This window comes from Dreissena polymorpha, chromosome 12 (assembly GCF_020536995.1).
Source record: "Dreissena polymorpha isolate Duluth1 chromosome 12, UMN_Dpol_1.0, whole genome shotgun sequence".
Classification (NCBI taxonomy): domain Eukaryota; kingdom Metazoa; phylum Mollusca; class Bivalvia; order Myida; family Dreissenidae; genus Dreissena; species Dreissena polymorpha.
Genome location: NC_068366.1, coordinates 69,168,886 through 69,184,327, shown reverse-complemented (window position 1 = coordinate 69,184,327; position 15,442 = coordinate 69,168,886). Strand labels below are relative to the sequence as shown.

The 15,442-nt window shown below is 34.0% G+C and overlaps 1 protein-coding gene across 1 annotated transcript; it reads left to right on the top strand.

Annotated features, from left to right (window-relative positions):
• Nucleotides 1-9,885: 9,885 nt before the first annotated feature.
• LOC127852702 (putative nuclease HARBI1) lies at nt 9,886-14,508 on the top strand. Its single transcript, XM_052386652.1, has 6 exons — nt 9,886-9,945; nt 11,060-11,199; nt 12,377-12,571; nt 13,268-13,340; nt 13,684-13,865; nt 14,289-14,508. Exons 1-6 carry the CDS (start codon nt 9,886-9,888, stop codon nt 14,506-14,508), a joined length of 870 nt encoding a protein of 289 aa, XP_052242612.1.
• Nucleotides 14,509-15,442: the final 934 nt, after the last annotated feature.

Sequence of the window (15,442 nt, the reverse complement as noted above, 5' to 3'; positions counted from 1 at the left end):
GATACTCGTTGGTCTTGTGCTCTATGTAGGAGATGCGGACGAGTCTTCGTATAGACTTGTGTCCACAAACATATATCCTGCATTCTGTATCCGCATAAGTGTACATGCAGTGAGCAGGTATAATAGCAGTAACGCTAAGAGGAATTGGTAGGTACTTAGCTTGGTGGGTAAGCTTATTCAGCTGTGTGTACACAACCTGATCAGTATGACCATCCCTGCGGTCGCTATGACAATTAGTATCTGGACATCAGCGGCTCGGGAAGCATCCGTGGATAGGATATCTCAAATGCACTTGGATCCGATCACTGTTTCTACGTTCTCGCCATTCATGTTGATGTCTGCACTGGTATTGTTCATGCTGATCACCATGATCGTTGACTTCTCCGAACTTACCTCCACCCGCAATGCTTCTTCCCTTTCATGAAGTATGTTGCTTAGGCCTTGGATTTCACTGCTGTAGCCACCCATTAGGTCAAATATCAGGTTTAATAACGGTCTGCAGCCGATGTAGATGGAAGTGATATGGTATTGAAGGGTCTCCTACATGTGTGTTTAAAAGCAAAAAAGTTTAACATAACGAGGGAGAGAAAATATCCCTGATGAGCATTTACGTTCTGAAGAAGTCATCGATCTTTCCAATGAGCGGTAATGTAATGCTGGTGTTCCCGTGGAGTCCTTAGATGATTTGCAATAACCCTTCGCAAATGATGAATTCTCTCTTAACCTAACAGAGAGCATCATTCCGCATTTTCTTTCAGGTTGGTTAGTTGTTACTCCAAGATGCCTAAGAAGTTGAAGGTTGACGCGATTCGTAATGCGCACAATTTATTTAAAATAAATAATGCTTTAACTGTTAGTTTATAATCAAAGTTGCACCCCATTAACTGATTGTATGTGATGGAAGTCAAGCAACGATTAGGATGCGTATATTCCAAATGCTGATGTTGTTGGAAATTGAAAAACGCTAAATTAGATACACATCAGTTTTCAAAACAGAAACATGATTAGTACACTATTATCTTACATGTACAAATTTTCTGTTATTTTTAAATTATGACGTTTTTTTCTCTCAAGCGCTTTTCATCGGTAATTTGGCCAAAAACAACTGTTTTATTATTTACCACATTTAAAATGGTGTTTTTTTTTTTAACTGAATACTCCCTTGAAGACCATCATTAAATATTAGAACAAGCTTTATAATTATATCATGGCTAACTTTAGATATTGCAATTATATATCTGGATATTTGCAGTTATCGCTTTGTTGCAATAAAATGAATCGTATTTCAATGCTTCCTGGTCGTAACGGCGAAAACAACATTTCCTTGCATGTTACGGTACCTACGTACAAGCAAACACTGTGTGATTCAGAATCACAATTTGTTCCTATCAAATTACCGTGGATTGTCTGGTGTAGAAACACAGGGGCTTCACACTGATTGAATTGCATTGCATTACATAAAAAAACATATGTCACAACATATATACATATATACCAATTGCGTTTTCAGGCTCAACCTATATTAGTTCTTAGTGTATGTATTATGTTCAATATTCAATTAAATTTTATAACATTTGGGGAGATTCAAAGCATTTGGGAATGCATGTATTTGGCAGTTTTGTATATTAACTTAGCAAAGAAAAACAGAAAACGGTTTCAATCGGAGGTCATTTGCGGCTGAAAGTAGGCTGTAGCGATTGCACATTGGTCACCCAGGCTACGGCTCCTTGGAGACAATTGAAGACAGCGAGGTTCCTCCCGTGGACTTCAAAATAGCAATTGGTTTGGATGCGGAACCAGCTTAAGCATTCAACATCCTTTTTCCGTTTGAATGAATAATTCTATAGTTTATGTGATGATATTCTAAAACTGACGTGTTCGTCTGGTGTTTCGCTTATTTCGTTCACGATTGGAAAACTCATCTCTGGTGGAATATTCTTTTTATGTATTTGATTAACGCCTAAGTTGTCAAAATCAACACGACCTTTTTGAACGATCGGTTATTTTTTGTTTTGAGACATCTGCATATGTGCGAGTTAGGTCTCTGGAGTGGTGCGTTTTGTCGCCAAACGTGTCTCCCACACAAAATGGCAACACACTGCTTAGTTATTAAGTCCACGGTCGTATAGGCCGAAATATATAAATGCGTCTCTAATGCCAAGGAACAGTGTTCCATATACGTTGCCGCAATAGTTGTGCTAAAAACCTAATTTATAAATTTAATGTTCGGCCCGTGTATAGGTCATTCCCCTGTGTGTATTGATCAACAATTACATACAATGTTTACTTTTTTTATAGTTCGTCTGTTCTCCAAGCTTACTAAGCAAAAGTGAACTGTACAGTTTTCTTACCATTGCAATAACCGCCTATAATAGTCGCTGCACAAATACCTCTGTCAAAAGTAAGAACACATTGGACAGATTTATGGAGAGATTATCTCTTCACGTCGTTTGTTTGGTCCCAACATTAAACAATACATTTTGTATTATTGTTTGATTACATTTATGAAAAATGGTTCCGAATAGCAGTGTTTCATGAAATCCGACCCTTTTCAAAATAAATAAGTTCATAGTTTGTGTAGCATTCTTCATTACTCTACCACGGCGTTAAGCTTAAATAAATCCGCAACTCTTATCATGTATGCACATATATACAACCACCACGTTTTATCTGTTTACGCATAAATACAACCTAACCGTTTAACCTGTCTATCTTTTGACTTGTTACGAAAGGAGAAATTTACTTTTAAGGCGATATACGAATATCTTGTTGGTAAGTTATTACTTCGTAAACGATGGTGTCTTGTAGGTGCACATGTGTATGTGCGATACAATACAGATAACTGCAGACTTAACAAATAGCACGCTATGCACTCCTGTTGTATGCACCATTATTGGAAAACTGTGAATTTTCTTGACTAAGATTAGAGTGATATATTTTCAAACATATTGTTTTATTTGATAGTTATAACGTGAAAGTTGTGAAATGTAAACCCTATGTTGTATATACTAGGGCATTGAAGGCTTTTGGTAAACCTGTTCAGGGGGATCATAATATGATTTAATGTTATGATACAATAGTGGTACAGTGTTTACTCTGTACATCAAGGTATGTCTTGCAGAGGCCAGGTGGGTCATGCGGAGATCAGGTTGGTCATGCAGAGGTCATGCAGGGGTCATGCAGTGGTAAGATATCCATGGGATGTTTTGTTCAGGCAGTCAATATTTTAATTATTAGGGCGGACACTCACAATATGACGTTCAATAAGAGAATAATAAATGCTCCATGTGTGTCCCAAAGGCATTATTGCAACAACATTGCTAGAAGATACCTACTAGTTATATCAAGCAAACGTCTTACCATTGCGATTTCAGATGATGACATTTGGAAGTGTTCACAATATACCAATGTTTATTTTTAACGTTTCACTACATACATACAATTACAAAAGTGCGGGTCAAATGGGTAGACACACGTTCACTGATTAAAGAACATGTATTTTATAGCAACGAGCTCTGCGCTGGTATCGCTCAGCTCCTTTTAAACTATTTTGGGAGTTTGTTCTCGTACTCTTGAATCACGCAGCTCAATTGTCAGCTTCTCTGCATTTGTTGTACTCAATTTTGGAATCACGAAGCTCAGTGGTCAGCTCTCTGCTTTCATGAAGCGTTCTTTATAGGATTGCAAATCGTTCCAGAACGAAAGCATCATTATTCGTGGGATAAGCTTTGCTGCATGAAAACAAGACCGCGGCGAAATAAAAGCTTTGATATTCCATTATTGCCCGGTATGCTTGGTGTGCAAAAAGCATGTGCAGACAATTTAATACAAGGAGAAACTCATGATAACGACAAGGTTATGCATATCATATATTATTGGGGCTTATCAATAAGTTTCGTGAATCAAACGCTTATTTATATGTAAGAATAACTTGAGATCGGCAGTGTTGTACCTATCGTATGTTTTCGGGCATCAATGCTGAAGAAAACATTCAATCACGATCTACTTTCGGAATGTAAGCCAGTCATTTTCATCTTGCATACAAGCTTATCGTGTGTTGCTGTATTAATCAATGTCCACTAATACAAAAGTTAAAGATGTAAACACCGACTGTTAAAATTCTAAAATACTGTCATTCAATGTATACTGTATAATGTAGAAAGTATATACATATTATTATGGGAATATAACACGCATGGTTATGACTTGGGGTAAAATATACATACGACTCACACGTATGTAATTCAAGTCACGGAATGCAATTGTGTTTATTACCAAGCTACAGATGGATTGGGAACCGAGGACGTTAATTTTCATTAATACCTTTGCAATGACGTTCTTAACTACAAAAGCGGAATAGGTCAAACATGAACGCGTTGCCTAATCAAAAAGAAGAGCCCTACATTTTAACCAACACGGTCATAATGATAATGACTTGCTAGTTATGAACTTTTAGACCATTTTCAAATTTTCCCGATACGATGTTACAATATTAATTACGCTTATAGTCTTGCAAGTATAGATGTCCGTAAAATGCAACAGGTCTTCTCAATATTACCATTTTATACACACGTCAGTTTTGACTTATTGTATTGATTAAATTGTATACATTTATGTGTGAATATTTTTGCAAATAGAAGTATGAATTGAACCTAAACAGATGGAATGACATCATCGACATACAGTGACGTAACGTTGAAGTGTGAACAAAATTATGCAATAATTATATTTTGTAAAATACAATATGACAATACATGTACTAAGCCTCTACTTAAGTCACATAATAAATAGGGACCTAGAGGGAATCCTCGTGTTGTGTTGACACCCCCACAAGCGTACATGTTTGCGGTCAATATAATGCAGCTTATTAACCTTTGGTATATTTAAGAAAAAAATATCTGTCTATCATGGTTTGTTGTCGAATAACCCACAGTAAGGATTATATATGCGTACGCACGAGTGTTTTGATAACACGCATCTATACTCCTTACTGTGGGTTACTCGACAACAAACCATCATATAAAAATATTAATTTCGATTCTTAAACGATTCTGATTAATTTGGTTAAAGCTTTTTGACGTTACCTATATGTTTCAATACACCGCCCTTCTTAGTACAAAGTTCACTATTTATTGACGTCATTGAATTGTACAAACATATGGCGTCGTTTTCGTTTATACATATGTTGCAAATTACGTCACTTTCATTGAGAACAACAATGGTACAAACTAAATGACGTCACGTTTATTGATGCTACTGAAAAGCTGACATGGTATAAATAGTTTCTTATATACGTCTCTTGACAAATAACATTCTTTGCAGGCGTGGTTATGCCACTTAACACCACATATACAATGTATTGTTTCATTACATATATTAACATGCTACATGTACTACATTTTTTTAGAGCGGGTTTTAGCACGTGCATTTTACTGCAATATTTTCTTGTTTTATTCGGAACTATTTTCGAAACATTAAGCTCCACCCATAATTTATTGCAAAATAACCCACATATTCTTCTTTGTCTGTAGAAAACAAGTCGCGTGCCGTGTTATAATAAACCGTACAAATTCATATCTGCCTTTTATAATACAATTAATGCATGGTAGACAAGTTCAAATAATGGAATGATACAAAATACTGTCATAATTGCATACATAGCAATACATGTATACAAATAAAAATAATGAATAAACGGCTAAATTATGAAGGTCACAATGCACAATGCAGAATGATCAATTAACAGTGATACAAAGCAGAAAAGTGCAACCAGTTACATAATTCGAGTAATATAATACAATCATAAATAGCGATATACCAATGTATACCTGTACTGTCCAAATGGTTTGGACAGACATTATATGTTTTAAACAGATGTCCATTGCAATACAAATTTAACCCTTCTTGGTTTTCCATTAAGGCTCATACAACATGTACATCCTTTTTGAACCACGTTTTTAGGAAAACACTTGAATTACCGAACGTTATTTATGGATAATAAAATTTTAAATTATTAATAGAATGACCAGTTTTATTCTTATATATTCTATCACCTATGCTGGTTTTCTTGGTAATTTGATTTCACAGTACCACCGTTTTAATTTTAATTTTTATTTTACAGTACTGCCCCTGGATTTTTTTTCACGTAATCGTGTCATCGCTTCTCATTTGCGACATACTATACACAATCACTGTTCTTCGCTTCATAACTGTTTGACGTCATCGCTTCTCTATTGCTTCATACGACTCACTTTCAATGTTTAGGCTACATGCATAGGTCATCGGTTTTCTGGCGTTAAATTTAATTAATATTTTCTCTCTGACGGGTGTTTCTTGTTTTTTTTATTGTTTTTATTCTCTTAGCAGTCACATAATTAAGTTGAATGAGTTTTATTTCCTTATATTATTGTTTAATTTGAGTTGCAATGCTAATTGAAGTTAAATTTTATTTACACTTATATGAATCATGAATATTGCTGGGCCAAGTGTTAGGTGGAGCGCTCTTAAACCGGTTTAAACCCCCAATGTTTTGCATTGAACGTTCCAAGGCGATAGCTCCAGCTTTATTCTTATATGTGTTCATGTTGTTTTGTATTTTGCTGTTGTGTGCTGTTTTGGAAATTGGTCACTTGCCTTAAATAAATTACCAAATAATTGTATTAATGAGAATGCAATACTGCTCCAGCAGCTGAACTCTCACTTCTTTGTATTGCAATATGTTCTTTGTATTTAATGAGTAAGCTTTGTAAAAATAAAGACAATATTTTAAAGTGTCCAAAAAAATTGTCTGTTTACTGTTTTCGGTTTTCCGGATAGTGAAATCGATAATTTTAAAAGATTTGCATTTTGAAAATATATACCCATTTACCATTGCCCGTAATGAGCCGTTGCATCAAAGAAAATTTCAGAGTAATTATAAATCTAATATGTCTACCATAAAGGCCCCCTTCAGAATGTTCTTTAATAAGTATGTTTGTGTCAATTGTAGATCTACCATTTCGCACAAAGTTTAGACAAGATCATTAACTCTATCAACAATCTATGTGATGGATTGGAAATTGAAATAAACACAAGGGTGCGGACTTGCAATCAATGCTTTTAAGTACTCGTATCCTTTCAATGTTAGGTAATATTCGTTTGGACCAGCTTTTAAGCAGTGTTCTAACCCTAGACACTTTTTCCGAGTAATTAAGATCGATCATCCAGTCAAGATAAATATGAAAAGTTAAACCAATTATATCGAAAGTCTGCTGGTTCCATTTTAAGTTGCACCTAGTTGTGATACTTTCAAAACTAATTTATGTGTCCTATTAAAAACATTTATGTTTTTTAAACAAGGGGACCATGTTAAAAGCGACACTTCATTAAAGTATTCACTAGGGGATCGGATTCTGCAGAGGTTTTTTTTTTATTTTGAAAACCTTTAAATCGTTTCTGATGCCCTTGAATGCCTCTACAGTTGACAGAAACAATTGTTAGCTAATTAATAGATTAACAATATTTAGAGCGTAATAAAAAGTAGAAAGTAACACTATTAATCTGAGGCAGGGTTAATGAGGTTTAAATAAATTAAAACGATTTTCGATGTGATATTATTAACAAAAAAATATTGTGTTGATTTTGACCTCCATTATCTTCGTACGCTAACGCAGTAAATCGAAGATCGCGGGCAAAATTATTTTAACACATCTATGGTCGACAGTATATTCTTGATCTTATTTTAGTATGTACATTGTTTTCTTCACAAATCGTAGTTATGTTATACTCCAAAAGCAAGCTTTCTGTGATGTGTATGAAAAGTTTGTTTTAAAGAATACAGAGAAATTGTTCCACCTTGTGGGTTATGTACAACACATAAAAAAAAACTGCAATATATAGTCCTGAGTTAAAAACAAACACATACAACGAAATAAGCATGTAAATGATTCAACCATATGTTAGCGTTTTCTGTTATATAACACAGAAATCCAGGAGGTTGTATTAAGCAAAATAACAGGAGCATATTTTCCAATGTTGGCTTTGTTTTACGTTTTGTATTCAAATTCATTTTATCAAAATGAAACAATCATATACCTGCTGACATTAAATACAGCCCCAATATATTAAATGTAGAAAAACATTTGAATGTATTTATCATTTTAATATACGTATTTAAATAAAATATATGTTCTGAAACATCAAATAGAAAAATACTATGTGCACGTGTTGTAACTATTGTACTGTGTCATTAGATGAAAACATGGCAAAACGCAGGAAAGTTGCCCGTCCTAAACGTATGATATGTTTGTATCACTTGTTGTAACATATATATTAGGCTCGGTTATGGTCTTCGTATATATTACAATGGTTTATTTTTATTTATCACGTTTTTTTTTACGTTATACGAATGCAGGTCAGATGTATATTTGAGGAGTTGTTTGTGTAACAATTGGTTTGATTAAGTAGAGGTTGATTTCCAGCATTAAGAGTGCATTCCCAAAAATATACCCACATGAGTAAATTCAATTTTATTACACACCCGCGATGAACATTGGTGGAGTTGATAACAAAATCGCAATGTTAGCTCGTTGGTTTGTCTACACATCTTTTATAAGTTTGTTCGATGGACTTCTTTTTTTATTTTTTATGTATGATGTTGTGTATGAGCAAACTTGAAATAAATATCCATACGGTTTAAATCACTTTACCTACAAGATTGATCTCATCGAATTGCGATGTCTTCCTATCATTCGCCTACTTTGATATCCTTTCAAACACTGCATGGAACTGCAGAAGAATTTGCAATCGTTGTGGGAGACTTTCATACACTCTTTACAAATGAAGAAATGCGGCTGTACTGAATATTGTTCGACAGGTTTTGCCAGTAGTTCAATATCTTCAACTACAATCAAGAAGTAGCCATTATTAATATTAATATTATTATTATTATTCATATTAGCATGTGAGTATTGGAAAAAGTATTGAATGAAAACAGTAAGGTCGAACATGACTCCAATGTTAATATTTTAAACATATTGCGTACCTGTATGTATAATATCAACCTACTTATATTGAACCCGTTAACAAAATACATGAGTGACCATACTTTGTTTTAATCCAAATGCCAATATATTATTTCATTTGTAATCACATGACATTGAAACAACGATAATTTAAACTTAGCTTACATGACACCGACGTAACAACGTACTGACTAATTTTTTGATAATATGAATACGAGTCTTCCGAAAGTTAATTTTAATTGTAAATACATAAAACAACACATTTACACAGAACATGATTTACAATATATCAGTGACTATTTGAGGTATTTTTAACGAATACGTCAATATATTGAACTAATGGTGTATAAACGAATTTATATGTCGTTACACAAAACTAAGTTAGTACTGAATGAGTTGATTTTAACATTATATGAAGCGAAGTATTAATCGCTAGTTTGAACGTATTTTTGTCAATGCTCTCGATTAAAATCGCAAGTTCATACATTAATATAAGGAACCCATTACAGTTCGTTTAAGACGTTGGTGTTATTTATACATGATTTACGTACACTACAGACAATGGCCCCGTTTCATAAACGTTCGTACGCACGGTTTCTTACGTAAGTATACTTACGCAGTTCGTAAGAAAATCCGAGCGTTTCATAAAGAAATACTTACGCAACCACCCGCTACGAATTCGTAAGTTTCAACGTAAAAGTTACGCAAGGGTAGGGCTGTCGTAGCGTTCTTAAATATGGCCGCCGCGTTTGTTTTCTTTGGTGACGAGCGACGGAGACAACGGGTTTTTCGCCCTAGAATGGACATATCCCATTTAAGTGATATTGAAATTATACAAAGGTACCGCTTGAGTCGGGAATGCATTGATTATTTGCTTGAATTAATGGGTGAACACCTGGAGAGAAGAAGTGAACGAAATCGGGCAGTACCCCCTTTAACGCAGGTTTGTTAACTGATTTTTCATTGATGAAGTGAAGTATTTTGTTATAATTTTATGCTGGATTCAAGAAATGCTTACATTTTTTACTAATCTATAGCCTTCTACAGGTTCGGTATATTGTTTAGGAGTTACTAGTTTTTCCCTTGACTGCGAGTACTGTTTCCTGTGTCAGTAAATAGGTCAACGATTCAGTCTTGTCAGATTTTTGTCGTGAACTACCTATAAGTGGATCGACATATGTTGATATTGCTCATCATACTTTTTTATTTTATTCGGTAATTAAAGCAATCCTATCCGAGAATGGATCTACGATGAGTAATACCTAGGGTAGTAAAATAATGTGCTGTGAGTGTGACAGTGGTAAATTTTAAACATGTTAAACCATGGACACAGGACAGTTCTTAAAAACAAATCGATCGACAGTTGGAATTAAGCATTTGGATTTGGATATGGCTTGGATTGTAATTTAAATGGACTTATTTATTGTGGATATATGGAGCTATTATGAAAATATCGTTTAATTATGTGTAAATTTAATGTTTTGTCATTATGTTGTTCACTAATTTGACAAAATGTGGGTTTTCATTTATTAAATGAGTTATTTTGATTCAACGATTGCCCTGCACTTTTGTCATTGTATGGTGAGTGTAAATTGAAATAACGTCATCATTCAATGGTAAGGATTTGTTGAATGTATTTTAATGCATTATCATTTAAAATAGAATAGATCTATTTCACTGTTTTAGTAGTAGATCTAACATAAGATATCATTTATGCTCAACATTTTGTAAACCAATACCTATAGTGATCCGACAAGAAGAAAGAAAAACTGGTGTCATTATTCAAATTAATTATCTGTTGTGTTCATTTGTTTTATGGTATTCAAGTTAATGATAGTATTATAAAAACAATCGTTTGTGTCTGGTCCCTTAGGAGTTATCTGTATAATGCAATAAAATCTGCATACCAAAACTCAAAATGTCTCATGATTGTACTATTTAATGCACCTATAATCTGTTTTAAACAATGTATACTTGTGAGATATGCAAACACCATATTTGAAAATTTTATTTCATGAATTCGCTCTAAAATGTATTGTAGCACACCAATTTTTCAGATTTTTATTGGCCTAAGATACCTTGCAACGGGTGATTTTTACTCAGAAGTTGGGGACCTTCACGGCGTCAGTAAAAGCACAGTATCAAGGGTGTTGGGCTCCTTTTTGGATGTTCTTAATGAACAACTTGACAACATCAAGTAATGGTTTAACATATTAATTTATTGATGAAAAGGGTAATCATTTTATGTAAATTAGTTGAAAACTTATAAGTAAAAATTGTCAAGCACTAAATAGAATAATGTGCAATTTTGTCATTAGTACTGGCCAGTGCTCCTGCTAGAATTTGAAAAGGGCAGGGTGGCTTTTTTGTGAAAAGGGCACTTTCGACGCGCAGTATTTTGTGAAAAGGGCACTTTCGACGCGCAGTATTTTGTGAAATGTTAATTTATATGTTATAAATAATTGTATTATTCCCATTATTATTAAACCATTCAAATATAATGTCTACAATGAGGATTAAACTAATTACAATGTAATAAGAGATTTATGAATTATCATATGTAAAAAAAAAAAAAAAAAAAAAATTTTTTTTTTTTTTTTGAGGGGGGGGGGGCAGGGCGGAGGTTCGGGGGGGCAGGGCGGAGGTTCGGGAGGGCAGGGCGCGGCGCCCTTCGATTTAGGCCTAGCTGGAGCACTGAGTACTGGTAAACGCTTATTTTTATTCCATTTTCAGGGCTCAACATTAACCTAAAAACCAACTTGCCCTGCTGGGCAAGTACTTAGAAAATATACTTGCCTTGAACGTTAAGCCACTTGCCCAAACATGAAATATCACATTAACTGTAAACCTCATGTTTTTGAATAAAGATTAAAATGATACACAACAAACCCTTTTTTATTGTTGCACATTTATCAAAATGATTACAGCCATAAAGTCTGAATTTAATGCTCTTTGTTCTTTTTGCACTTTCCTCCAGGGCAGACAACTAGATTATAAAATAACTTGCCCATACCCATCTTTGACTTGCCAGGGGCAATAGGACAACTGTTAATGTTGAGCCTGCATTGTACCATTATATATGTTTAAATGTCAAAACCTAACTGAAATGATGCTTGCTGCTGATAAAACGCACACAATACAACAGCTGTTACTTATGATGTAAGATTTATCTACAATTATGAAAAGATATACAGACAATTTGCAAATAGCTATACTTCTGCTCTCTTTTTTTTAATAAAGACTTCATTTTGATGAAAATGTGTGTCTTAATATTTCTTAAACTAATAATAGGAAACAAAAACAATTATGCCAGTATTGTTGTTTGTCAATTAGAGAACAAACTGTAATTGATTATAATTTCATTTTTAATAAAGGTTTCCCATGAGCCCAGAAGAGCGTCAAGCCATCAAGCTTGAATTTTACCAAAAGTCAAGGATTCCTGGGGTGATTGGGGCCATTGATGGTACCCTTGTACCAATAATTGGCCCCCATGAAAATGAAGAGGTGTTCAGGAGTCGGAAAGGGTTCCATGCACTGAACGTACAAGCAGTGGTGGACACCAAAACCATGTGAGTACAAGAAATAATATATTATGTGACTGGGAAGGCTTGTCTAAAACTGTCTCCTGTTAAGTGTCCCCTTTGATTAGCTTGTGTGCATTGCACAGGCTAATCAATGTGCACAGGCTTATCTGAGACACCACTTATTTGACATTCAATAAGCCCCTTTTCCCTAAAAGCTGCCAATATGTCAAGATTTAAATGACAAACTGGCCAATCTTGTCCCACAAGCTGTTAAACACTATTGATTAAATAAACACTGCTGTCTGCACTCTGCAGTATACCAGTGGTAGAGAATAAACAGGCAGATATTGTTATCGTTCCTAGCGTAGCTAAGCCCAAGCATAACTAAAACCAGACTGATTTGCAACGCACAGTCATAACTTTGGTCCTTCACAAGCAAAGAACTAAAATGACTGCTCATTTTGATGCTTGGCATTGACCGTTCCAAGGCGGTGACCCCAGCTTTTTTCATATTTTGTGTTTATGTTTGTTTGTATTGTGCTGTATTGTGCTGTTTTATACTGTTTGGGCAATCGGTCACTTGCCTTAAATAAAGGACCAACTAATTGTTTTTAATGAAAATTCAATACTGCTCCAGCAGCTGGAGTTTCACTTCTTTACATTATTATTAGAAAAAGTGAAGTACAATTTGAAATGTTAATGCATGTATTTTTTCAAATGTTAATGCTATAATTGTTTTAGTTTCAGAGATGTTGTATCCAGGTGGCCAGGTTCAGTGCATGATTCTGCTATTTTCAATAACTGTGGTTTGAAGGTAAGATTTTCATGTCAGTTAACAAACACTAGTTAAATTGGATATTAAATTAAATTATTAGATTTTATGAACCAATTTTATACTGCACCATTGAACGTTAATATTCCTTTTAAATAAAAGAATTCACCTTTAATGTGATTGTCTGATTACATTATTAATCTCATGTGCACTAGACTTCAATATTATGTAATACTTGTCTGGTCATTATTGAACACATACCACATTACAATGTTTAATGTTTTCGATGCAAATATCAATTACATTGAACTTGTGTTATCGATTCAGAGTGTATAGACATCTTGTTGTATTTAATTCTATAAATTTGCATCAATTTCAATTACAGCAGTATCTTGAGACACAACAAGTAGGTTGTTTGTTGGGTGACAGTGGCTACGGGCTCAAGACATTTCTTTTGACCCCAAAACTGAATCCAATTACCCAGCAAGAAGTGCGCTACAATGCTGCTCATAGGCGTGGCAGGGTGGTGGTAGAACGGGCCTTTGGAATGCTTAAATCCAGATTTAGGTATTATTTGATTACTTTTGAAAAAAAGTTGATTGATGCAATTGAAAATTATCTGTATATATATACTTAATCTTGTACTTGATGACAATTTTTTTTTCTAAATCATCCATCTATTTAACAACTGATGTCAATCAATTATTGTTATATCCATATTGCAATGATACATGCACCAAATGAAAGTTTGTGTACTTTTTTGGGTTTTTGCTTTAATATTTTCAATATAAGAACCTTCATATATAGGTTGTTGTCACTATATTTAGTGTTTTTTTACATAATATTTGGTATTTTAGCCTTTTAAGAATCAAATATTTCAATCCCTAAATTGATAAAATCAAATGATTTTTTTTAATTAAATACAATAAATTAGTGGTAGAAAATGTAATTGGCAACATGAAAATGTGTTTGTGTTGCTTGCTTTTAAAGATGCCTTCACAAGTCGGGGGGATGCCTCCCATTTCAACCTCAACGAGCTGCAAAAGTTGTTGTGGCCTGCATGAGACTGCACAATCTTTGTGTGCAGTTCAATGTTGCAGTTCCACAGATGAACGACACAGAGAATGATGAAATTGATGATAATATTGTAGGAGATGGAATAGATGTGAATGCACAACAGGCTAGACAGCTGATAATTGATAGATTTTAAAAGTTGTCAACATGTAACAATACTTAAAACCCATAAGGTGTGGGCACATTTGGGAAAAAAAATACTTAAATGTATACACAGTGATTGATAAAAGTGTTTTTTTAATTTAAATGTATTTGTCTGCCAATATTTCCCTTTGATTTTCAAACAATTTGATATGGCACATCTATTCCATGTCCTACACTATTATCATTTGGAAAGAACAATGATTTAGATAACGAAGTCACTTTTATTCAGTTCATTGAATAATCATTCATTTCATTGTTTAATCTGTTGATAACTTATGAAGCATTTTTTACAGATAAATACTGTGATGAAATTATAATAATAATTATAATTTAATAAACTGAATATTTTGTTCAATATGGTTGTATGCACATCAATAAATGAGATCAGCTTTGTTCATCTCATTTATTGATGTGCATACATCGATATTGACCGATAGGTTCTAACAAAAATAAACATATATTGTCAATTTTTCATTATGTTCATCTTGTTCATCTTATGTAAGGAAACATTATCAATGTTTAGAAATATAAATTATAATATTAAAAGGTTTAAAGGAATGTAACACATAAACTTAACAAAAGCTGTATAACACAGGGGCTCGACTACGGGTCATCTTTGATTCTGTTGTCACCTGAAAACAAGGGCTGTTTGTATAACATGCATGCCCTAAATCTGGGCTGTCGCTTGTAGTTAGTGCCATTGTGTAAATACATTTTTTGTCACTGTGAACTTGACCGTTAACCTAGTGACCTGAAAATCAGGAGTCATCAGTCAGTCATGATAAATGTACCTATGAAGTTTAATGATCCTAGGCCTAAGTATTTTTGAGTTATCACCCGGAAACCATTTTACTGTTTTGAGTCAATGTGACCTTGACCTTTGACCTGCAAAATAAAAAGTGGTCATCTGCCAGTCATAATATCAA